This window comes from Eumetopias jubatus, unplaced genomic scaffold (genome assembly GCF_037043125.1).
Source record: "Eumetopias jubatus isolate StellerSeaLion01/CBP00866 unplaced genomic scaffold, mEumJub1_p1.0 scaffold_13, whole genome shotgun sequence".
Taxonomy (NCBI): domain Eukaryota; kingdom Metazoa; phylum Chordata; class Mammalia; order Carnivora; family Otariidae; genus Eumetopias; species Eumetopias jubatus.
In genome coordinates this window covers 27,212,366-27,237,702 of record NW_028274819.1, presented here as the reverse complement: position 1 = coordinate 27,237,702, position 25,337 = coordinate 27,212,366, and the positions used below count along the sequence as shown (strand labels likewise).

The 25,337-nt window shown below is 48.0% G+C and overlaps 1 protein-coding gene across 3 annotated transcripts; it reads right to left on the bottom strand.

The window, feature by feature from the left end:
* Positions 1-3,549: 3,549 nt before the first annotated feature.
* On the bottom strand, positions 3,550-23,756 carry CD59 (CD59 molecule (CD59 blood group)). 3 transcript variants are annotated; one of them, XM_028087742.2, is made up of 5 exons: positions 23,668-23,724; positions 14,578-14,659; positions 14,170-14,248; positions 10,534-10,632; positions 3,550-4,443 (listed from the first exon to the last, which is right to left on the bottom strand). In XM_028087742.2, the coding sequence occupies exons 3-5, from the start codon at positions 14,228-14,230 to the stop codon at positions 4,241-4,243; spliced, it is 363 nt and encodes a 120-aa protein (XP_027943543.1). In that variant the 5' UTR covers positions 14,231-14,248; positions 14,578-14,659; positions 23,668-23,724; the 3' UTR covers positions 3,550-4,240. The 3 variants fall into 3 exon arrangements, with proteins under 3 accessions (XP_027943543.1, XP_027943544.1, XP_027943545.1); XM_028087743.2 differs by lacking the exon at positions 14,578-14,659 and having other exon boundaries at positions 23,668-23,756; XM_028087744.2 differs by lacking the exons at positions 14,578-14,659; positions 23,668-23,724 and adding an exon at positions 23,152-23,306.
* Positions 23,757-25,337: the final 1,581 nt, after the last annotated feature.

Here is a 25,337-nt window from a genome sequence, read left to right as displayed (position 1 = left end):
CTCTGGTCAATTTCTACATAGGTCAAAGCCAGTGGAGTGGATGCAACAATGTGGTCACTGGAGATTCTCAGATCTCTTTAGTTTTAACCACCCTGGACTCGTGTAACCTGCGTTTTTATTACAGCCCACTTCCTACCTGCCACTTTACAAATGCACTTTACAAATGCACTTTACAAACGTGAGATCCCAAGCCTCACAATTCTTTGAGCAATGGGCAGGAAGCCAGAGTTCAGAGAGGGTCCAAAAACTTGTCTAGAGACAGCCAATTCGTGGCAGAGACAGGATCAGAACCCAGGCCTCCAACTATAAAATCTACTCACTCAACTGCTACTATACTGAAACGAAATAATTAACGAGAGGCAGTAGGCCTTGGAAACAGACTGTGGCAAACACAGTATTTTGTAATTTTATCATGTTTCCAGAAAGGCCTAACTGGGTTCTATAAAGTTTATCCCGCTGGCTAACCTAACTGTTCAGTGAAAACAACCGTACTTAAAGTTTTTGTTTCGAGGGGCGCCTGGGTGGCTCAGATGGTTAAGCGTCTGCCTTCGGCTCAGGTCATGATCCCAGGGTCCTGGGATCAAGTCCCGCATCGGGCTCCCTGTTCAGTGGGGAGCCTGCTTCTCTCTCTCTCTCTCTGTCTCTCATGAATAAATAAATAAAATCTTTACAAAAAAAAAAAAGTTGGGCGCCTGGGTGGCTCAGATGGTTAAGCGTCTGCCTTCGGCTCAGGTCATGATCCCGGGGTCCTGGGATCGAGTCCCACATCGGGCTCCCTGCTCCTTGGGAGCCTGCTTCTCCCTCTGCTTCTCTCTCTCTCTCCCTCTGTCTCTCATGAATAAATAAATAAAATCTTTAAAAAAAAAAAAGTTAGCTGGAGAAAATAAAAAACTTTAAAAAAAAAAAAAACAACAACAACAAAAAAGTTTTTGTTTCGAAGAAGAGGCAGGAATCATTCGCTTCACAGCAAAAAAGCACCCGGCTCTCCTTCCAGGCTTTTTCCCGAAGTCACGTTGGTGTGCGCTAAAGGCAGTGTGCAAAGGATGCAGGGCAGTAGGGTGGCTGCCTTGGGGAGCTGAGTGTGAACACTAGACCTGCCAACGTGTTACCCTGGTGACCGGGAGCAATTCAGCTAACTTCTCCAAATGTAATTTTCTCTTAAGCAAAGTGAGATGATGATAGCACAGATGAAAATACAGGTAGAACACAGAGCAGAGAACCCCACACCAGGGGATGTCAGGTCCGTACTACTTCAGGTCAACTCTGTGCCTTCCCAGGACATCAAGAATCTCTTAGAAATGTTAGCATTAGTTCACATCTGTTTGCAAGCAAACAAACCCAACATGAGCTAGTGGACTTTGACCACTGATGAGGCACTTACAAGGTGCAGGGTGAAATCATCTGGCCCCGAGGACTCAGACATATAAAACAAGGTTCATGCTCTCAGGAGGCCCAAAATCCAAAACGTGGGCTAGACAGGCTCTTATTTTGATCAGGACACATACTACATGTTAAGTCGTGGGGCCCACTACAAGGACACAGGGGAAATATATCCATACCTTGAGGCTCAGTACCTTCAAGACGAAGTTGGATGATGGGTCGGCATCCTTCAGGACACACCAGGCGTTCCACTTTCTACCCATTGGGTGTATCTTGCATCCATACCTCATTCCCCGAGATAGAAGATCCGATGGAGTATGACCACCCAATATTAAACCCAGTATGAAAGTTCTTATAAAGCCATACAAAGGCTGTTGACTCTCTAGTCACCTGGCCTTTGCAGGACTACTTTTGGGTCAAGACACCCAATGCTCAGTCCATGGCGTGAGTCGTAGTAACTTTCTGCAGAAAGAAACCTCAAAGCTTAAGGCCATTTATTATGACCATGCTGATTTCAACTCCCAGAGGCCCTCTCCCCATCTCCCCATGTAGCAGTACTCAGATTCTGCTTTAGAGAATTATCCCTTTCTTCGTGCTCTCTGACCCCAGTGTGGGCGCAGGACCCAAGACAGCAGTCAGTCACACCCTGGAATCCCAATGTTGAGAGAGCATTCTGGAACCGCCCAAATCCTGGCTTTTTGTAGTCTGGTTGGATTCTCCCTCAAAAGGTCCCCCAGATTCATTTTCTGTGTGAGTGAGTCAAAATTGGTTCTGTTTCCTAAAGGCCTATGTGAAAGGCGCTGCGCTGCGCTGCTCAGCCGGCGGCCGTGGGTACAGTCAGTACTGCCCTGGGCAGAAGAAAGCCTACTGAGCAAAGAGTTCCATGTGGTATTCTGTCTTGGACAAGAGAATGAAAGACAATGTAAGGAAAGACACTGAGCCAGTGAGGAACCCAGAGCACCAAGGCAATGCTAGGTTTTGGTGAGGAAGCCCCAATTTGTATCTCTTCGAGGAAGGGCGTCCACAGGAGAAAGCTGACACTGCGCAGGCTCTCTTCTTCCAGCTGCAACCACTGGGCACTGCAGATGCTGGTCTCCTCCTGGGCCAGTAACCACACTCATGCACTCGATTATATTTTATTTTCAGAAAGACATCCGTCATTCCAGTTTGTCGCACAGATTATGTGATCAAGGGGTTTAAAAAAATGTTAATCGTGAAATCCCACCTTCAGCTGCAAACAGTCAAGCTAAGCTGTTAAAGACAGCCAAGATCATAAGAATACAAGTGTCCTTACATCTATTGGATCTTGAGAATTATTCAGCAACACCCACAAGAAAAGCAAACTCTACCCTCCTGAAAAGGTGTATCACTTTTTAGGAAACTGGGAGAGCTTCCAAAAGCCTCAACACTTGTGATTATGTTAATAACCCTGACAAATGTCTCCTCCGCAAACGGGGCTAAGTCAGCTAGGGGTCAACAGGCCTGGTGTCCGCAGGTAAAAACACACCCCCGTTGCTGTTTACGAGGGCATCTGGAGGTCCCAAGCTGCAGCCCCAGAGCTCTTCTCTGTGTTCATAAAGTACACAGACACAGAGGAAGAGACCCGACACCAGTACTACTTCAAGTAGGCACATTTAATGCTGCAAGTCATTTTTTTTTTAAAGGAAGTTTTCCTGATTTTTTTTTTTTAAAGATTTTATTTACTTATTTGACAGAGAGACACAGCGAGAGAGGGAACACAAGCAGGGGGAGCGGGGGAGGGAGAAGCAGGCTTCCCGCGGAGCAGGGAGCCCGATGCTGGGCTCGATCCAAGGACCCCGGGATCATGACCTGAGCCAAAGGCAGACGCCTAACGACTCAGCCACCCAGGTGCCCCTACTGCAAGTAATTTTTAACAAAGAATGTCCCAACGTTCTGTCTTTAACTGTGTGTGACAAAGCCAAGATACCCCACCAATCCAATACAAAAGTCAGGGGGGTAGTTTTAACACATCATTATTATATGCTGTTTGGTTTTTCTAGTGAAGACAGCAAAGCTCATTCACAACTGACGGACAGAGGAAAACTTGGGTTTTAGCCAACTGCTAGCTCTCGGAAGACAGACCTGGTGGTTCCACACCCTGCCATGTGGGAAGCTCCCCTCCTTCCCTGCCAGACACCTGCTAGTTGAGAGTACAAAGGTCATTGCGATCACACACACACACACACACACACACACCCCTCCTTCCCTGCCAGACACCTGCTAGTTGAGTACAAAGGTCATTGCGATCACACACACACACACACACACACACACACACACACACACACACACACACACACACACACACACACCCGGCGCTGAGACTCTCGCTGCGCCTGACCGACAGCCCACACGTGGGAGCTTGGTCAGGCCGGCAAGGCAGCATGGGGGGCCATAAAGGGAGAGGATGAAGGCATTCTCTGGGAGAGGCTGTTGAAAAGAATCCCCTGCCCCAGTCTCCCCCCCCCCCCAGAAAGCACTGATCAGAGTATTTAGTAACTACCTCCCAGCCATCGGAGGGGAAATGACCGGAGCATGCAGAGAATCTAAGGTACTCAAGCTGTCACGGCGAGGCTACTCTTGCAAAGCCGAGGAAGAAGCATGTGACCTAGCTCAGATGGCGCAAGCTGCGCCCTTACGTTTTGTCCCTCCGATGGGTCTTCGCTGCCGGAGGAACTGGTCTTCAAAGTCTCTCAAGAGTCTCTCTCTTAACCACACGGCTCGAGCTAGTTTTAGTCTTGCCCAGCGGGATCCAGGTGAAAAATTTGGAAGGCAGCAGCCAAGGAAATAAGAAATATACAGAAACACACAGATTAGGAGAAGGCCTCCCGGTGTTGATTTAGAGACAAAGGGTCCAGGCTGCCACCAGCAGGGGGCTCAGCAGCAGAGCCTGGCTGCCGGCGCCCCGGGCCGCGGCGTTTCTGTTACACAGGTCCTGCTGGCAACAGTGGTACTCGAGCTTCCTCAGCCCTAAGGCTTTGGAGATGAAGTTGTAATTGCAATCATCAAACTTCCAACAGTGGTGGTAAAAAACGTTTGGCTCTGTGGGGGAAAGACACACACAAGGGTAAGCAAGCCCGTGGGTACAGTTCGGTACCTGCCTTTGACCTCTCGATTCTATTTCCTAGAACTTAGCTACTCATGGAAGTAGAGACTACTGGGCAACAACAGGTACCCTAGTTGGGCTAGGGAACGACCGAGCAAATGATGATACAGCTCAAGATGTAGAACTTTTCCCTAAAACCAAAGTTTCATCAGAGCCCGTAAAGTTTGTGGTGCAGTAGCCAATCACGCTGGTGTTTTAGAGGTTTGCTGAGACTTTTAAACCCACATTCCCTTTGATCCAACAATCCTATGTCTAGAATTGACTCTATGACGTTACTTGTGAAAAAGGTTAAGATAGATGCTCGAGAATGGTCACGGCATCACCATCTATCACAACAAGAAACTAAAAGACAAAAATCAGTCCATTACTTAAGAAACATTTGAAGAAATAAGGGTAGAGTTCCATACAATGGAAATCCAGGTAGAAAAGGAAGGACACAGGCCTCCATGTGTTGAGAAGTGGAGTCTGAGTTAAAAAAAAAAATGTAGAAAAATGGATAAATTGGACCCCATTAAAATTAAAAACTTTTGGGGCGCCTGGGTGGCTCAGTTGGTTAAGCGACTGCCTTCGGCTCAGGTCATGATCCTGGAGTCCCGGGATCGAGTCCCACATCGGGCTCCCTGCTCAGCAGGGAGTCTGCTGCTTCTCCCTCTGACCCTCTCCCCTCTCATGCTCTCTCTCTACCTCATTCTCTCTCTCAAATAAATAAATACAATCTTAAAAAAATTTTTTTAAAAATTAAAAACTTTTGTGCATCAATGGGCACTGTAGAAAACAAAGACAACCCACAAAAAGGGAGAAACTGTTTGCAAATTATATGATGAGTCTCATATCCAGAATATAGAAAACATTCTTACAACTCATTAATAAAAATACAAACATGAGCAAAGGATGCAGAGATTTCTTCAAAAAAAGATATACAAATGGCCCATGAGCACATGAAAAGATGTTCAGTATCATCAGTCATTAGGAAAATACAAATCAAAACCACAGTGAGCTTCCCTTCACACCCAGCAGGATGGCTATAACGAAGAAACCGGAAAAGAACGAGTGTTGACAAGGAAGTGGAGAAACTGGAAACCTCCGTTCCCACCACTGGGGGGAAGGCAAAATGGCACTGATACTCTGGAAAAGTCTGGCAATGACTCAAAAAGTTAAAAATAAGAGTTATAAATACCATATGATCCAGTAATTCCACTGCTGGGCATTTACCCAAAGAAAACAAAAACACTAATTTGAAAAGATACATGTACCTCTACGTTTATAGTAGCATTATTTACAATAGCCGAGACATGGAAGCAATCCATGTGTCTGTCCATCGATAGATGAATGAATAAAGATGTGGAACACACACACACACACACACACACACACACAATGGAATATCATGTGGCCATAAAAAAGGATGAGATTGTGCCATTGGAGACAACATACATGGATGGACCTAGAGGGTACTATGCTTAGTACAGACTCAGGGTACTATGCTCAGTACAGACTGAAAAAGACAAATCCTGTATGATTCTACTCATAAGTGGAATCAGACCTATAAATACAGAGAATAAACTGGTGATTGCCAAGAGGGAAGGAGGGGGGCGGTTGGGAAACACAGGTGAAGGGGAGAGGGAGATCCAGGACTCCAGTTACGGAATGCATGTCACGGGCAGACAAGACTGTATAGGAAATAGAGTCAACGCTGCTGGTAAAGCGGGATAATGGGACACGTGATAGGTACACTTGTGAACACAGCATCACGCACACACCTGCCAAATGCCTTAAGTTATACACCTGAAACTACCCTAATATTGTGTGTCAACTATACCCCCCCCAAAAGAGTTACCATATGACCTAGCAATTCCACTTTTAGGTATGTACACCCAGGAGAACTGAAAACTACGTTCACACAAAAGCTTGTACACAAATGTTCAGAGCAGCATTATTTACAACAGCTACCAAGTGGAAACCCAGATGTCCATCGGCTGGTGAATGGATCAACAAAATGTGGTCTCTCCATGCAACGGAGTGTGACTCAGCCACAAAAAGGACTGGAGGTATCGACACATGCCCTGACATGGGTGAACCTTATCAACACTCTGCTCGCTGGAAAAAGCCGGTCACAGAGGCCACACCCACTGTATGATTCAGTTCACAGCTAAATGTCCAGAACAGGCAAATCCCTGGAGATAGCAAGTCTTTCTGGGATAAAAATATTCTGGAGTTAGTGGCGATAGTGGCGCAACCCTGTGAATATACTAAAAGCCACTGAACAGTACCTTGTAAAATGTACATTTTCTGGCATGTGAATTTTATCTCAATAGGATGGATGCAGACCAGGATGTAGAATGGGGGCCGTATGCATAAATGAAGTGTGTGTCTGGGGGTAAATGCATTCATTTTCTTTGGAAAGATTCCCAAGGAGTTTTACAGTGTTGCCTTCCCAGAAGCCAATCTTTCATTTATATATTTCTGTATAGATTTTTTTTTAAGTCATTGGATGGATTTATTTTCAAAATATTTTAAACTTCATTTAAATATTATTGGACTATTCAGTAATACAGGAAGAATTAAAAAAAAAAAAAAAACACGCCATTATGGTCCCAACTTTTGCATACATGGAAAAATAAAGGCCCAAAATATCTATGCCAAGTATCTTATTGTGGTTTTTCAATATTCAGAAAAATTATGTTAAGGGAAAAACAGTGTGCTGGTTGAGAGGCATTACGGTCAATTTTCCTCTCCAAAAATGCATGCCAAGACCACGGTGTGCTAGTTGCTGGAGACACGCCCACAGAGAAGGGATGGTCCTGGCTCTGGGATCACTCCCTTATCCTCTGTGCTGGAAAGAAAAAAACCCATACAGACGCCTATTTCCTTATTAAGGGCTTGTTGTAACTAACTTCATTTCATTCATAGCTGGGAACAAAACTACATTTATAACTGCAGACATAACTGTCCCATCCTCCCCCTCGGAGGGGATGAGCGCTTGGGTTGGGTTTTAATGAAATCTGATGAAGTGGCAGAGGCCACAGACTGTTCTAGGGACTCTACTTTCTTGGGTCATAAGTATTTAAGTGGATGCTTCTACTACTGAACTAGAGGATGCTGTTGGATAGGACAAGTTACTGCTTTATGTAATCCTAATCAGGAATCGGAACTGGAAAAATATTCAAGTGACCAGAATTTTAATTGGGGGAGTCTAACTGCCTGGGGAAAGCAGACAGTTTATTAATAATTGCTACCAATGAATGAATCATTTACTCCATGGCCTGCAGTGAGCCAAGCACTCTACTTCAATGATCTCATTTGCATAACAACCTCCGATGGTGAGCTTCTCACCAAGCCACTAGCAGAAGTACCCAAATAAGGTGGATCAGAGTCCCCAGAATGTTAAGAGTCTCTCTGCTGGGCGCATCATCCCTGATCTCTTTGAAGACTTAGTTTGAATCTAACTTCACCAAGCAACAGTCCCTCATTATTCTTGGCACCTCTACGTGCGCCCCTTATTCATAAGGTCATTCGGGCAATGATCACTCGGTGCCGTCCCCAAAGGCTTATGCCACAGTCTAAGTCCATGGTTTACAGTTCTGGGACAGGCTGGGACACCAGTAAATAGTGGTTGAATGAACACCTAATACCTGCCTCCTCTCTTCTAGACTCTCTGTACGGCACCAACATACCCATTTTCTCCTCTGTCCCACTGACCCTGGGAGAGAAATATTCCTCTTTCACAGTGGGGGAGAGGGTAGCGTGTGGCTAGAGTCGTGGAATGATTTCTCCACTGGAGTACCTGACCTTTCACTCGTGTTTATGACGACAGTGTGCCCTGCCTCTCCCGGGAGACGTCCATCCCAGCTGGAGGGGGACTGAGGCGCGCTGGTAGGATCCGTCCTACTGTAAGGTCAGAGCATCTGTATTTCCAGAACTGCTACCATCACATGTCAAGCTGAAGTTTTAGGACTTAAGTTCATAAGAAGAAAAATATTTAAGATTCAAATTATCCTTTAAAAAAAAAACAGATTTTATTCTTTAAAGGAGTCTGGGATTCACAGCAAAACTGAGCAGAAAGTAGAGTTCTCATTTGGCTCCCTGGGACCCCCTTCCCTACCCTGAAGAAGCTGTTCTTCGCGTCCCCCCCAGAGTGGCCCACTTGTTACAACTGATGAACCTACATGGATTCGCCGTTACCGTTCAAAGTCCATGACTTACATTGGGTTCGCTCTGGGTGTCATACGGGGTTTGACAAATGCAGGACAAATATCCACCAACAGAGTATTATACACAGTTGTTTTATTGCCCTAAAATCCTGTTTTCCACCTTTTCATCCCTCCCTCCTTCCCGCTAACCCCTGGCAACCACTGACCTTTTTATGGTCTCCTAACTTCGCCTTTTCCAAAATGTTCTATAGCTGGAATGGTCCATGATGTAGCCTTTTCAGATTAGCTTGTTCCACTTAGTAATATGTATTTAAATTTCCTTCATGTATTTTCACGGCTTAATAGCTCATTTATTTTTAGTCCATTTTCTAGATGCACTACAATGTACGGCTCGTTTATCCATTCACTTACCAAAGGACATCTTGACTGCTTCCAAATTTTGGCAACTATAAATCAGGCTGCTACAAACATCTGTGTGCAGGTTTTTGTGTGGACATGGGTTTTCAATCCCTTTGGGTAAATATTCAGTGACTACTGAATCATATGGGGAGAGTATGTTTAGCTTATTAAGAAACTGCCAAGCCGTACCATTCTGCATTCCCACGAGCAATGACTAAGAGTTCCCATTGCTCCACATCCTTGCCAGCATTTGGTGCTGCCAGCATCTTGGATTTTGGCCACTCTTAATAGGTGTGTCTTATTTGCACAAACCACTTTTAAAAGCTGAACAATTCATTTTAAGATGAATAAGCTTTGGGTATCTAATCTTAACAGCGTGGTGAGTCTAGTTACTAATACTGTATTACATTCTTGAAATTTGCTAAGAGTAGATCTTAGTGATCTCGTCACGCACAAAAAGGGGTAACTACGTGAGCTGCTGGACGTGTTAATCAGACCACTGCCATAATCATTTCCCAATGTATACAAATATCAAATTATCACACTATACCCCTCTAGTATTCACGATTTTTATCTGTCAATTATGCTTCAATAAAGTTGGAAACATTTTCCATAAAAGTTTACCAATCCGATAAGAAACACTGGGATTTGAGAGCTGGAAAAAAGATTCTGGCTCTACTCTACTTCCCTCTCCTCCTCACCTCTACCGTCCAACACACACATTTCATAAACCAAAAAACACAGGCAAAGAACTTACTGGAGGCAGGACAGAGATTGGAGTTCAGAGCTCCTAACTGCAAATCTAATTCTTACTCTACACATAATACTGCCTTTATTCTCTCATTTGGAAATTACACTTTTTGTAGTTGGGAGGGGTCCAAGAGACACAGATGATCAAGGTTAACTTGATGTATGTGCTCACATAGAACTGGTTTTCAAATATCTGTGGGACGAATGGCTACATTCTCTCCAGGGGGCTTACTGTGCTTTCGACATTAACAATGAATGATCGTGGTCCTCTGGAGGCAGAGAACCTGTCCGCCTCCAGAATCAAGGACCTCGCATACGTAGGGCTCAGAATGTTACCCACATTCCAGGACTTGACATCAAAATGATCAGATCGTTTACTCTGACAGGATAATTCTGATGTGTCCTTACTTATTGAGGGATTTCTCCTTCTAGGGAAATTAATCTTCTCCTCCTTTCTATCAGGTTTTCCTGAATCTGTGGGTCTCCCGAGCCTTTTATGAGTTTACCAGACGTGTGCAGCATTCCCTGACGATGCCCCTGGAGGGACTTTGTGGTAGAGGGTAGAAAAAAGAGAATAACCTTGAAGGGTGCTTTTATTTTTATTTCTTAGATGGTAACCATTACTTGTTGAATACAGGTCTCATGAGAACGAGCGTGGCACACATTTTTTCCCAGACCCTCATCATCCCGTTACTCTGAGGAGACAGGGAAGGGGCAGGCTCTTACCGGAGTTGACCAAAAGACACGCATCAAGATTAGGCGAACAAACGGTGGTCTTATTGCACACATCACTGGCAACACAGGTGTAACATGTCAGGCTATGACCTAGAATCAAGAAGAAACCCTGTCAGTGCTTGTAAGATCTCCACTGACTTGCCCCTCCCTGCAGCAGAAGGGAGCCCACCATCGCCACTGGTATGAGGCCGAGGTCGGCAACTCATAGCCTGCTTCCGTTCCCGCACAAACCTGTAGCAGGTATGTTTTCCCAACCTCAAGCTACAGTTCCAACAGCATTTTTTGGACCCTGATACAAGTGCAAAAGGAATTTCCATATTTCAAAATCCACCGAACTGGGACACCTGGGTGGCTCAGTCGGTTAAGCATCTGCCTTCGGCTCGGGTCATGATCCCAGGGTCCTGGGATCGAGCCCCACATCAGGCTCCCTGCTCAACGGGAAGCCTGCTTCTCCCTCTCCCCCAACCCCTGCTTGTGTTCCTCTCTCTCTCTCTCTCTCTCTCTCTCTCTGACAAATAAATGAATTAAATAAAAAAAAAAAAAACCCAAAAGCCCAAAAAATAAAATCCACATAATCATGCAATGGAGAAGTTTCCTCTTACCTTCAACTAGAAGTGATTAAAAAAAAAAGTGCTTAATCTGCAATGTAATGACATATTAAATGGAAACTATCAAGAGAAAAAACTAACAGAATTCTATAAATGCCTTCCAGGCCATGAATACGCTCTTTTTGATCACATTCTCCTAGACTGATACTCAGTTATCTGGCAGTACATATCTGTGTGAAAAGACATTTTCAAAGATGAAATATGTAAAATCTCATAGAAGAATGTCATGGTTAAACCCAGACCCAGTGTGGGTTTTATTTTATTTTATTTTTTTTAAAGATTTGATTTATTTATTTGAGAGAGAGAGAATGAGAGATAGAGAGCACGAGAGGGAAGAGGGTCAGAGGGAGAAGCAGACTCCCTGCTGAGCAGGGAGCCCGATGCGGGACTCGATCCCGGGACTCCAGGATCATGACCTGAGCCGAAGGCAGTCGCTTAACCAACTGAGCCACCCAGGCGCCCCAGTGTGGGTTTTAGAACCCAAGAGCTGACTTGTACTTCTAAGGCCAAAGCCTACATTCCTCACGCAGGGAAAGGAATTTTCCAGAAGGCCAGAAGAAAGTGGCTCCTCACTATCTGAGCACCACAGGAATCAAGCTCTCTGTAACATATAAAATGGCCATGCTTGCCTTCACAGGTGTGAAATCCCACCTAGCAGAGGACGCTCTGATTTGTGAAGGTTCCAGATGAACCTTTGAAATGTCAGTCCAAAAAACGCTCCCCCACCCACTTTGTTTGCAGATGACAGATGCCTGAAGAGGTGACGTGGCTCACCCAAGGGCACCGAAGGACACCCAAAGCAGCACGGCCGGAGCCAGCCCCCACAGCCAGGGGCCGGGCTCTGTTAGCCCACTCTGCCTCCTCCCTCCCAATGTTAGTTAGCGTTAAGTCGTGCCTGTGTGAGGGGGGCCACCATGAGAAGGGACAAAGATGTGATTTTTCTGCAGTCCCCTCCCTGTTCCAGATGTATACACCTGCGTGGGAGGGTAGGATGAAAGAGGGAAGAATATTCTAGCCTGGATACTGGGGAGGGCCATCTGAAAAGGCTGTTCTGAGGACTGACTCTTCTCCTGGCCACAGCCAGACCTCTTCTGGCTTCTTGACAGAGGAACCAAAGCTTGTGTGGGAACTTGTGTGGGGCAGATACAGCTGACATGTTCATTCGGTGTGCAGAGATCCTGTGTGCCTCATGCTAAGCTCTTGATCTTTGCAGAACTGTTATGACAGGTAGGCTCAGTGATCTCCAGCCCCATGTTTGAAGAGAAAACAGGACTAAAATGTTAACTAACTTGTCCAAAGTCTCACGTTACAAATGAGAGTTGGGACTCAAACCCAGGCCATCGGTGCTGAAACCCAAGCTTGGTTTAACCATGACATTCTTCTAACGGTCCAGAGCGGGAAAGAGAAGGAAAGAGCCCAAACTGTGCAGGGATCTGACTCTGGGCTCACAGAGGTGAGAGGAAGACTCCCCTGCATTTTCCTCAGAGCCCAGGCAGCAGCCAGGACGCATCTCCCCTACGTGTGCTCGTGCTCCGGACAGACCCTGACTCTCTGTGGAAGGGCCGGGGACCTGTCACAGAGCAGCTGCTGGCCCCAAACCCAAGCCTGCTCCGTAGGCAGATGCCGGCTGCTGGAGCTCGGGCATCACCAGGCGATTCTGCCCACAGGGACTACACCTGGCAGAAGAACAGAGACGGTCACGTCGTGTTGTCACAGGCATGAGCCACATGAGCACCCGCCCTGGCTGGGAGTGACTGAGGTGGGCAGGGAGGGTCATGAAGCTGCATCAGCACCCGCCCCAGCTGGGAGTGACAGAGGTGGGCAGGGAGGGTCATGACGGCTCTTTTTTCTCTCGAAAGGGAGAGCATATTCAAATGTGTCCTTAGGCTAGTTCCTTCTTTGCTTCAGTTCCCTCAGCTGTAAAATGGAAAGAACAACCATGATCCCTCATGGGGTGGCTGGAAGGGTTAAGTGAGACCGGGCTTGGCACAGTCCCTAGGACACAGAAAGAATTCAATATATGGGAGCTGCTAAAGCTAATAATATCTAAGACATGCTCTGACACAGCAGAGATCTCTTCATTGCTCATTGCATTGCTACCTCCCTTTCTGCCTCTCCCCCACCAAAAAAACCCCTGAAAAACTGGCAGAACTAATTGCACAGAGGCAGAAAAAAAAAAAAAACTGATCCTTATCATGAAGCAAAACAAGTAATACAGGTGGGGTTTTTTTGTTTTTTGTTTTTAAGATTTATTTGTTTGAGAGCGGGGCAGGGGCAGAGGGAGAGGGAGAAGCAGACTCCCCACTGCGTGGGGTGCCTGATGCGGGGCTTGATCTCATGACCCTGAGGGGAAATCAAGAGTCAGTCTAACTGACTGAGCCACCCAGGCGCCCCAGTAACAGAGGTGTTTCTACCATTACAGAACTAAGACTCAGGAACACACAACTACTGGGGAAGCAGTTCAGAGCAGACACTCGGGTGCCAGTCCATCTGGGGCTCAAATTCGGGCTGCACCACTTGTGTGTGACGTTTTACAAATTAGTTCACCTCTTTGGGCCTTAGTCTGGTCATTTATAAGATGATGGCAAAACCAGGAGCTACTCCATGGCACTGACAGGAGGATTCAGTAAGCGGGTGCGTACGAAACGCTGAGAAGAGCGGTCGGCACATGAGTGCCGTGAGCTAGCTGCCGCAGCTGCTCCTAGGACCGTCGTCCTCACCATCGCACGGTGGACGCCCCTGCACGGAGCTCAACACCCTAAAGATGGCTCCCACTGGGGTCCCCAACAGCTGGCGAGAGGGAGAAACTCCAGCTGCTGCGTGTACCTCCTGCCCTGCTCCCCCCGAGAAGCTACTCTGTCACCCAGGACAGGCTGTCACTCAGGAAGGTGCTCCAAGGGGGGCACGGCTGTAATGCAGGAGGGAGAGGTCACATGGCCCTGGACCTGTCACACTGGAAGGCCAAAGAAGCAAAGCCAGGTCCTAGATGGTCTGGATCCACGTCCCCTTGGGCACTCACCTGAATGGCAGAGGACAGCCAGGACAAGCAGCAGCAGGATGAATCCTCCTTTGCCTCCCATGGTGACTGTCCGCAGAATCTGGAAGGAAGGGACGCAGAGGGTTGTCATGCACCAACAAAGGACTGCTAAGGACTGCTGGCTATTTCAGAAACCAACAGTTGGAAGGCCTGGAGCCTTTAGGAAACACGGGGAAGGAGCTAGCAGAGCAAGAAATGGTTTGGGGTGCCATGAACCAAGGTGCTCTCCTGGTCCCTCCTCTTGCCCCCAAACCTCAGGTTACTGAAGAAATGCTCGCCATCCTGGTGGAAGGGGCAGCTACGGGGAGTCAACGCACACAGGGCCAAGCGTCGGCAATACCCGGGCCCTGCCCCAGCTCTCACCTAGGGCGGCCGGGAATAAACAGTTACCTTTGAATAAACCTCAGTCCATCCAAGCCGCAGTGGTCACGATCATGCAGTGGGGGTGGCACTCTGTTCCCCAAAAGGGTTGCTGAGTCAAATGAGAATGTGAGAAAAATACTTAATACAGCAACTACAATTCCCACTCTGCAGGCCCAGCCCCAAGCTGCTGGCGGAGCAGGGGGGGCCTAGCAAGGGCCACCTCTGCAGGCCATGCCACCAAGTGTGTCAGACCCAAGGGGTGAGTGTGGAGGGCACCAGCAGGCCTTCTGCAGCAGAACAGGAGGCAAAGGTTTAGCATGCACAGAAGCTCTGGCTCCCCACCATAGCCAGTGTGATGGAGACAGTGCCTTGTTCACCTTTCACCTGACAAGGAAGCCAGAACACAGAGAAGTTTCTCACCGTCTAAGTCTAAGCCACGAGTCTCCCAATCCTGCAGCTACTTCCCTGACCCCACCCCCTGAAACAAGGAGGCAAGAGCGCCTCTAAAGCAGGGTGCTCCACGCTCTCCTCCTCTCAGCCCCACTGGCCGGCCCAGCAGACAGTGGAGGCTCTTGCTGGGCGACCCCCCACCCCCACCTCAGTTAGGAATGTCATCCTTATACCTCTGAAGGTCATCTGCTGCTCAGAAATTGGCTGATCAGGGTCAGGGGAGGGTTGAGAAGCAGAAAGAACAGGTTCTGGCACTGCCCAAAGAAGAAAACACCGAGTAGGTCAGGCCCGGAGGAAAGAGACAGGTTGCTTTCTGATGTGTGGGGAACCAGGAAGAAAAATCAAACGGAGCCTGGCCTTTCTTTACAAGTAACCCCCACTTCCCTCCGGCGTCTTCAAAATCTACAACAGCCTCCGAATGGCTACCCCCCACCCCACACCGACCCTGCAGGGGGTTAGCTGCCCTCAGCAGCCCTGCACAGTGAGGCCGTGAGGGGAGCAGGGGTCACTGCCCCCCAGCCACATTTACCTCAGCTATGACAAGGGGCAGGCGCTGAGGTGCTTCCCAACACCGTGAGGATTCAGTGAGGTAAAACAAGCATGTGCTTGGGACACAGCCAAGCCCAGGGAAGTGGGGGATGTTACCAACCACAGACCTCCTGCCCTGACTCAGACGGGCATGTCTACTGCACCTCCCATTCCGAGGACCTGAGGATTCATGGATCTTTCCTCCTGGCCCCTGACCCTGAGAGGTGGGTGTCCTGAGGTCTCCGCACCCTAATGGATGGGAAAGAGCCCTCAGCACCTCCTGCTGGCACCCCGTGCCCTCTGCCCGGAGCCAGATGAGGGACACGAAAGAGCCCCATCCACTCTCCCCTCACCAGTGAGTGGACTGGGCCTCAGCACCCTGCCAGCTCCCCGCCTGGCTTCTCTCGCTCAGGAGTTTCTGGGGAGAGAGAATGATCTACATGCTCCAGTGAGACTGGGCTCAGGTCTGTGAAGAACAGCTGCCTGCGAGTGGGCAAGGAGGGGAAGGTATCCATCTGAGGTCCCCCCCCGACAGGGGGCAGGAGCTACAAGGTAAGAATGGCTGCAACATCCAGTGTCCCCACTGGAGGACAGGACCAGCAGGGCATCAGGCTGGCGGGAACTGTGGCTCCAGGCTTGCCCTGGAATGGCCCTTAGCACAAATGACACCACCACCAGGACAAACAGGGTGGCACACGGAGGAGGGTTCCCGGATGGAGTGCATGAGAAAGAACCTCTCCTAGGAAAGGCACATCTTTTTTTTTTTTTTTTAAGATTTTTTTATTTATTTGACAGAGAGAGACACAGCGAGAGAGGGAACACAAGCAGGGGGAGTGGGAGAGGGAGAAGCAGCCTTCCTGGTTGAGCAGGGAGCCCGATGCGGGGCTCGATCCCAGGACCCTGGGATCATGACCTGAGCCGAAGGCAGTCGCTTAACTACTGAGCCACCCAGGCGCCCCGGAAAGGCACATCTCTTAACAAAAGCAGAAAAGCCACAAGCTGGGGAAGGGACGGGCTGTCTGGTCTGGAGAGCTCGAACAAGGCCTCGGGCAGCCCTTCAGCCAGCCTGGGGATAGTGACACAGACCGCAGGGGACAGTGCCTGGCACTCCAGAAGGCGCGTCCCCCCCCGGTCTAAAACAGTCTCCACTGGACGTTTTAAATGATGCCCGTAAGTAAGCGTACGTCGGATGGTGGCCAAGGCACGAGAGCTGCTAGGATTCTCCAATCCACCCAAGCCAAGCGCTTCCGTGCAAGATGTACCCAGAGGGCCTCAACACTCTCTTTTCCAAACATAAGAACTCACTGAAACAGCCAACAGTGAATTTAATGATTGGAAACAGACTAAAGTCTCTCTAAATAAGGTCCACAGAATAAAGACGGGTGAGCCTACGGGTGAGCCTATTTTGGAGTTGCAAAACTCACTTGAAGCCAGCCTTAGGAGTTTGGATGGGTTTTCCTGGGAGGTTCTGAACTTGACTCAGAAGTTCCGGGGTGCTCCAAATAGGCTTTTCATTGCAGGATGAGGTAAATACTTATTACTCACTCAAGGATACATACCTATTGTTTAAAATAGCAAAAATAAGGGGCGCCTGGGTGGCTCAGTCATTAAGCGGCCGCCTTCAGCTCAGGTCATGATCCCAGGGTCCTGGGATGGAGCCCCGCATCAGGCTCCCTGCTCCACAGGAAGTCTGCTTCTCCCTCTCCCACTCCCCTTGCTTGTGTTCCCTCTCTCGCTGTGTCTCTCTCTGTCAAATAAATAAATAAAATCTTTAAAAATAAGTAAATAAAATAAAATAGCAAAAATCTGGCAACAGACCTGGCTATAAGTAAATTAGCAAACAATTCCTTGTGGGGGAGTGCACAGCCGTGAGGAATGCCAGCCAGGGAAGGCTGCTCACAGTGTATTAAGGAAAAAGCCAGTCTAAAAATAGCTATAATCTTATTCCTTTTTCTCAAAGATACAATGCTTGGAATACCATATCACCTATTCTGAACATTTTTGGAAACCGTGGTTGACAGAATGGTAGAATTATTGGTAGCTTACTCATGCTGAAATACATTCTCTTAACAATAAACATTTTTATAGAAAGAGCCCTCAACACAATAGCAGGATAATAATGTACTTATGAACCATTTCCCTTGTAGCTTCTTAACTTTTTATTTTTCTACTACTGAACCTATTTGGTATAAAACGTATATACCACCTTTCAGAATTGGCTTCTTTGAGGTTAAAAGGGTTTCATGTACATACACTCTCCTGCATCTGTCTGACAGCAATTATTTTAGTCATACTCTGTATTTGTAAAATTTGAGGCTTGGACGATTTTCTACCAGTCTTGAGAGAAAGAGACCTATGTTCTAATCCCACATTGCTGCCAACTCACACAACCTTGAAACAGTACATTCCTTTACTTCCATTCCTCACTTGTGAAGGGATAATAATGACTTTATATAATGATAAAACATAAGAATGAGACTTGAAAAGTTTATAGCTTGATATGGACTAAAACATAGCAGGTTAAGGAAGAAAAAAGCAGACAAATGCACACCAACCTGATCACTATTCTTGATCTCAGGGTTGTAAGTTCGAGAGAGATATCAGAGGAACCTAAAACACTGCAAGGTGATTTACAAACACAGGCATTCCCGATCAAGTTCCTGAAAATGTTCTGACTAGCAAATTTACGGATAGTGTGACCCTATATTCCATTTCCCCCCTAGATTCCATCATTTTAAAAGAAAAACAAAGTCATGTTACTATCCATCCAAAGGCCCCAACCAGTCCTTTCAAATATCTATCTAAATGATCCACAGGGATTTAAACATGAAGCATTTAACACACCAACTATTTCATGACGGAACTGAAGCAAACGAAAGAAATTCACTGGTGGGGTCTCTTTACTACTGTGAAGTATGTTCAGTCTTGACATCTATGCCCTGTTCACCCCACAACAATTGTCTATGAACCCACTGTGAGCAGGTGTCCTGCCAGGCGCTGCGTTACAGTGCCTTACCAGGCAAGGCCCTGCTCTTGTCTAGCAGAGGTGGACAGCAGCTCGTGCTAAAAACTAGGAAGAAAATAAAATAAGGGCACAGCACTGGTTCTAAATCTTGAGTGGCAGAAGAATCCTCTGGAGGGCGGTTAAGCACAGATGTTGAACCCCATCTAGAGGTTCTGAGTCTCCAGGTCTCAGGGTCCCAAGATTTTGCATTTCTAACCAGGCACACACTGAGAACCACTGGGTTAGTGAGTGACTTGGGACACGGGTGAGGCTACTCTAGATGGGGTTGGAAGCGTCTCTAACAATGCTTTGAGAGAAGCTGTCCGTTCTGATTAAATAATTAAAGGCTTCTCCTTTTACGGCCCGTGTGATTACACTGGGTCTGATGTCACCGCACGCCAGCCGTAAGCAAACACTTCTTTCTTTCAGTGAGCAAAAGGTATGGCCGGTTGCTTTGCTGGTGCTTGACGTATTAACTGCATTGAATCCTCACACAATGCTGTAAAGTAAATTTAATCCCTGCCTCCCTTTATCAAAGGAGGGAACTGAGGGTTGAGGAGGGGAATGAACTAAGGCAACAGTGGTAGGTAGGATAAATAACGCCTCTCCCCCTGAGAGATGTCCACACCCTAATTCCCAGTGCCTGTGGATACCAACAACCTTAGATGGCAAGTGACTCTGTAGAGATTAAGGTTACAGATGGTTCTGGATTATCCAGAATCACGTGGGTGATTACAATGAAGAGGATGAGGAAGGCAACAGGGTCTGTCAGAGAGATGTGAAAATAGGAGAAGCAAGAGAAGCACCTGGCTGCCTCAGTCTGTGGAGCGTGCAACTCTTGATCTCAGGGTTTTAAGTTCGAGTCCCATGCTGGGTATAGAGATTACTTAAAAATAAAATCTTGGGGTGCCTCCGTGGCTCAGCTGCTTAAGTGTCTGACTCTTGATTTCAGCTCAGGTCCTGATCTCAGGGTTGTGAGACTGAGCCCCGCATTGGGCTCCATGCTGGGCGTGGAACCTGCTTAAGATTCTCTCTCCTTCTCCCTCTGCCCCTCCCCACCCTGTTCACGCACTCTCAAAAAAAAAAAAAAAAAGGAGAGAGAAGAGATGAAGAGATTCAAGGAGGATGGAGCTCTCCTACTACCGCTGATTTTGCAGATGGATGAAGGGAGTCCACAGCCGAGGCATACAGGTGGCCTCTGGAATAGTCCTCAACTGACACATGGCCAGGAAATGGGGCCTCATCAGTCCTCCTACAAGGATTCTATTGTGCCAATAACCTGAATGAGCAAGAAATGGATTCTCCCACAGAGCCTCCAGAAAGGAACGCAGCCCCGGTGAGGCCCATGACAGACTTCTTTTTTTTTTTTCTAAAGATTTTATTTATTTATTTGAGAGAGAGAGAATGAGAGAGAGCATGAGAGGGAAGAGGGTCAGAGGGAGAAGCAGACTCCCTGCTGAGCAGGGAGCCCCATGTGGGACTCGATCCCGGGACTCCAGGATCATGACCTGAGGCGAAGGCAGTCGCTTAACCAACTGAGCCACCCAGGCGCCCCCATGACAGACTTCTGACGTACAAAACCGCAAGATTAATAAATCTGTGTTAAGCCGCTAAATTTGTGGTGATTTGTTTCAGCAGCAATAGAAAACCGGTACATAGTTCGAGCAGCATTTAAACCCAGGTCTGAGGTCTTAACCACAGTTAAACTCTCTGGAGGAGAGACTTCTTGTGAATTAAGCTTCTGAAATAAATTAGTTAAGCTGAGGCCACGGAGAAAAGACTCCACATCAGCACTGGTTCCGAGATTCACAAACACCCATCAGTTTGGTCACTGCTCCGAGAAGCGTGGCGCCTTAGAGGCTGATGAACTTTAAGGCTAGCAGTGTCCTCAAAAATAAAACCCAATGTGCTCATTTTACAGGAAATTCTTAGAAGCCCGGGAATGAAGTTACCTGTCCCAAGGCAACAAATTCTGGCAGAGCCATACGGGGTGGATTGGCTTCCATTCAGTGGGGGCTTCCCACCCACAAGTGACTTAGCATTACTGTCGGAGGCCTGAAGCTTTGCCCCCGTAACATCCTGGACACACACACTGCCTGCTGTGGTCATGCGTGCAGAGACGCCTAGCCAGAAAGCAGTTACTCAGTTCAGGGAAGTCATTACATCAGAAGGAAGAGACAAACGGAAAGCCGCCATCATAATGGTGGCCAGCCCCTCCTAGCCACCCTGAGGTCCTGCTGCCAGAGACAACCACCCCAAAACTCTCTAAACCACATAAATTGGCAGCTTGCCTGCCGTTTGTTCCAGGACCCCAAGAGCTATGGAACTTTCCAAAGAGGGTGTCCTTGGAGAGATCCTCCTCAAGGCCCTACCCTTTGGGATTATGCATGCACAGCCAATGGTTCAGTGAAGATGTTCACAAAGATCTGGGGCTTAGGTAAAAATATGTCTTCCCCATATTATGCTGCCATCAAAAAACAAGAAATCTTGCCATTTGCAACAGCGTGGATGGAACTAGAGAGTATTATGCTGAGCGAAATAAGTCAATCAGAGAAAGACAAGTATCATGATCTCACTGATACAACGAATTCTTAACCTCAGGAAACAAACTGAGGGTTGCTGGAGTGGTGGGGGGTGGGAGGGATGGGGTGGCTGGGTGATAGACATTGGGGAGGGTATGTGCTATGGTGAGCGCTGTGAATTGTGCAAGACTGTTGAATCACAGATCTGTACCTCTGAAACAAATAATACATTGTATGTTAAAAAAAAAAAGATAGTAGGAAGGGAAAAATGAAGGGGGGAAATCAGAGGGGGAGATGAACCATGAGAGACTATGGACTCTGAGAAACAAACTGAGAGTTCTAGAGGGGAGGGGGTGGGGGGATGGGTTAGCCTGGTGATGGGTATTAAGGAGGGCACGTTCTGCATGGAGCACTGGGTGTTACATGCAAACAATGAATCATGGAACACTACATCAAAAACTAATGATGTGATGTATGGTGACTAACATAACATAATAAAATAAAATTTAAAAAAATGTCTTCCCCTTTGGAAAACCTCAGGCACCTATGGACTTGGCTTTGTTGTGGCAGCCTGGCCGAAGTTCAAGAGCTGGCCCGGAATTTTTAATCTGCTTCTTTTCAAGAGCTTGTACCTACCTGTAGCTGTGAAAGATGAATTTCATTACACACCTGCTCTCCTCATTTGAAAGCCCATTTTATGTGGGCTTTTATCTTTCAAACCACTCAGCATAATGGGCTGTTCGCCTTACAACAAGCTTCAGCAAAAGATTTCCTGTTTTTGTTTTGAAAATACAGAAGCCGCAAATTGCAGGCATGGGTGGAGCTCCGGAATACTCCCTACCTACCCTGGGATTATACATTTCCCACCAGAGTAAATACCCACAGTTTGAGAAATGTTGCCACCCACCCTCAAGGAACATTCTGAGGTCTGTGTGGCTTCCTTAGAGAAATGGGAGTGAGATGGCCCCGTGGCAAACAAGAACAGCTGCTATGGGGTCATGACAACGGTCCGCGAAATATTAACAGCCACCGTTGTTCTCCACAAACAGGTGCCAAACTGATTTCCACGAATTATCTCCATTAGTTCTTATAACACCCTAGAAATTGAGGCCTATTATTTTACTGATAAGAAGATGCAGTTAAATACCTTGCTCAGGATTACCCAGCCAGTAAACAGCAGAGCCAAGGTTCAAACTCTGGTCCGTTGCCCAGGCCCCCGACCACTACCCTGTGACACATGAACTCGGTAGCGAAGTGCAAATTCACCACTTCTCCTCACGCATAGGAGGCTTCAAATCGTACTTGACTCTAAGTGGATTCCAGAGCCAACAGATTAAGCCAGACAAGGCAGGGCAAAGTGGTAGAAAAGAGGTGTTTCCCCGAGAACTGAACACCTAGTAATCTCTGGGTTAACTACCGTGTTTTAAGTCTCTCCGTCCATTTCAGAAATTGTTTATTATCACAAGCTAACGTGACAGAGGCGCTGTGTCTCTAAATCTGCAAAATGTATGGGCTGATTTGCTTAGAAAGAAGTAGCGGTATCGCAGTTGAGTAGGGGTGGGGAGCCAGGTCTCCGCTGGGATCCCCCGGCCTCTTTACGAGAAAGTCACCACCGGTAAGAACACGACTTTTAAAAAAAGAATCAGCTGGTCACAGCGGGCAGCGCCTTCAGAATGTACACAGCGGATGACCGAGAGTAGGGAAAACACCCTCAAAATGGACACGCTGAGCAAGGCGCGGGCCTAGCGCCTTCACGAGGTGGCCACCAGAGTGTACGATTTCACAAACGGGGCCACCCGCGGGCAGAGCGTCAAGATCCGCGGCCTGCGTTATCAGCGGATGCCTGCGCTCAGGGTGGATTGCGGCAGGCCCCCTGCTAGGGCCCATTTCCCGGACACCGTGCACTTGCGGCAGCGAGGGGAGAAACGGAACATGTTAACCTGGCACATTTCTAGGATCCGGGGAGCGCCTGCTTCTCATGAAACAACCACACACACCACTAGTTAACAGTTCTTTAAAATCCCGCTGTCACACTCCGGGAGGGGTGGAGCCCCTCCAAACGAAACGTCACACCAGACTTGGACTTAGAATGTCTACCTTTCGGCCCCGTCCTTTCCCCCGCAATTCCAGATTTGTCGGTCCCGACCAGGTCTGTTACCACTCGGCGGGGAGCGGGGAGCAGGCTAACCTCCTTTCAAGGCGCGACTTCTCCTCCCTAAATTACAACAGCTTCCCTTCAGAGTGACGCGAGCGCACGTGGTGGGGGTTTCGGAAAGATACTCCCGACGCAATGGAGGGCACCGCGCGCGGAATTTGCGGTGTTGCGGAAAGAGCGCCCTCTTCCTCCCCCCCTCCCCCCGCATCCCCGCGCTTCTCTTTTTGTCAGCAAAGGAAGCGTTCCGCCGGGCTCTCTGGGGAGGGGCTTCAGGGGCCGGAATGCTGCGGGCCGAGGGCCGCACGGAGGGGTCTGGGGAGGGAGGCCGAAGCACCTCCTTCGGTCCGGGGTCTCCGCCGGCCCGGGCCCAGACGCCGGTGAGCGCACGTGCCGGCTTAAGGTAGCTGCGGCCGCAGGCTGGGGGGTGCGGCTCGGGCCCTCCCCGCCTCGGACCTTACCTGCCCGCACCAGGGGTCCCGGGGCTAACACCACGCGGCTCGCGCGCTCCGCCCCGCCAGTCTTTATAGCCTGGGTGGGCGGGACTCCGCCCCTTCCCGCCGGCCCCACCCCCGCCGAGGCTCCTGCTGGGACCTGGTGGCCGCCGGTGTGGGAGTCCAAGGTCACCCCAGTCCTAGCTCGGTGTACAGACCCTTGGCACTCACCGCGCGCTCCCGAGCGAAGGCCCGGCAACCAGCTCTGGCCAGGCAGCTGGGCAGCCACTCCTCGCAGGGTGACTCAGGCTCTCCACCCAGGTTCAGAAAAAGACCGTACCACGAATAGATTAAGACCTTTAAAATCCCTGGAACGGAAAATTTGTAGTGTCCTCTTCCGATTTGTTACAGGGAACAAAAATAGGAAGCTCCATGACTTCTGATTTTCCCTTCGTTTAAAAAAATATATTAAGGGGCGCCTGGGTGGCTCAGATGGTTGAGCGTCTGCCTTCGGCTCAGGTCATGATCCCGGAGTCCTGGAATCGAGTCCCGCATCGGGCTCCCTGCTCCTTGGGAGCCTGCCTCTCCCTCTGCCTCCCTCTCTCTGTCTCTCATGAATAAATAAATAAAATCTTTAAATATATATATATATATATATATTTAAGATGTTTCAGAAAAATTTCTTGTGCCTGTGCCAAGCTCCCACTTGGCCGGGCTGTCAGGTTATCCAACCCGGCTGCAGCCGGAGTCTCCTTTTTTTTTTTTTTTTTTTGCATGAATGCATGAGATACATTTTACTCAGGGAAATCATATGATAACCGATTATTACATGTGCCTTCTACCATGATCCTCTGGTGGCTTTGGGATGTCAGGGAATGAGTTTCAGTTGGTGGTGCCCAAATCTTGGTTTTCTTCTGTGGAAATGGGAGTCTCAAATCAGGACTTGCTTTGATATTTAAAATGTGTCTGCTTAAAACAGTGAATACATGTATTTCCTTGTTTACAAAACTCTTTCACATGCATTATCTCATACACATCTTATTAGCCGTTCCCTCCTTGGAACTCTTGGATTCTGAGATGCCACCCTCTCCTAGTTTTGCTTCCAGCTTCTTGATCTTTCAGTCTTCAATGTTGCCAGGGTTGGACTGAGACCGTTACTGTGTGCTCCCTGGAAGAGGACACTCCGCTTAGTTTTGCCTTGGGGACATGTATAATTTGCAGATAATTTGCAAATCTTTATTCTCCATCCCTGACCATTCTCTCAGTCTTCATATTCATACCCAACTGATTGCTGGAACCTGTATGTCCTACAGGCATCTTGAATTCAAAATGTATCCAAATCTCATGTCCAATGTCCAACCGTATTTCCTCCATTTTTTTTTAAAGTGAAGCCAGAAACCTGGCAATCACCTTTGATTTCTTCTACTCTCACATCTGATCACCAGCTCTTACGTACTTTCTCTTGTAGATAACCATTTCATCCTCTTTTCACTCCACTTCCACTGCTACTGCCCTAACTCAGGCCTGTAAGCATGTCTTACTTGTGGAATTACAAGTTCTTCACACCAGGTCTCCATGCTGCCCATGTTAATTCCTACATCACCCCCCCCATCTGTCCTCCACATGATTGCTGGAGACCTGGTTGGTTTACCCCTTCAGCCGTATGTTTGACTTTACTTTCCATTTAATTTGTCCCT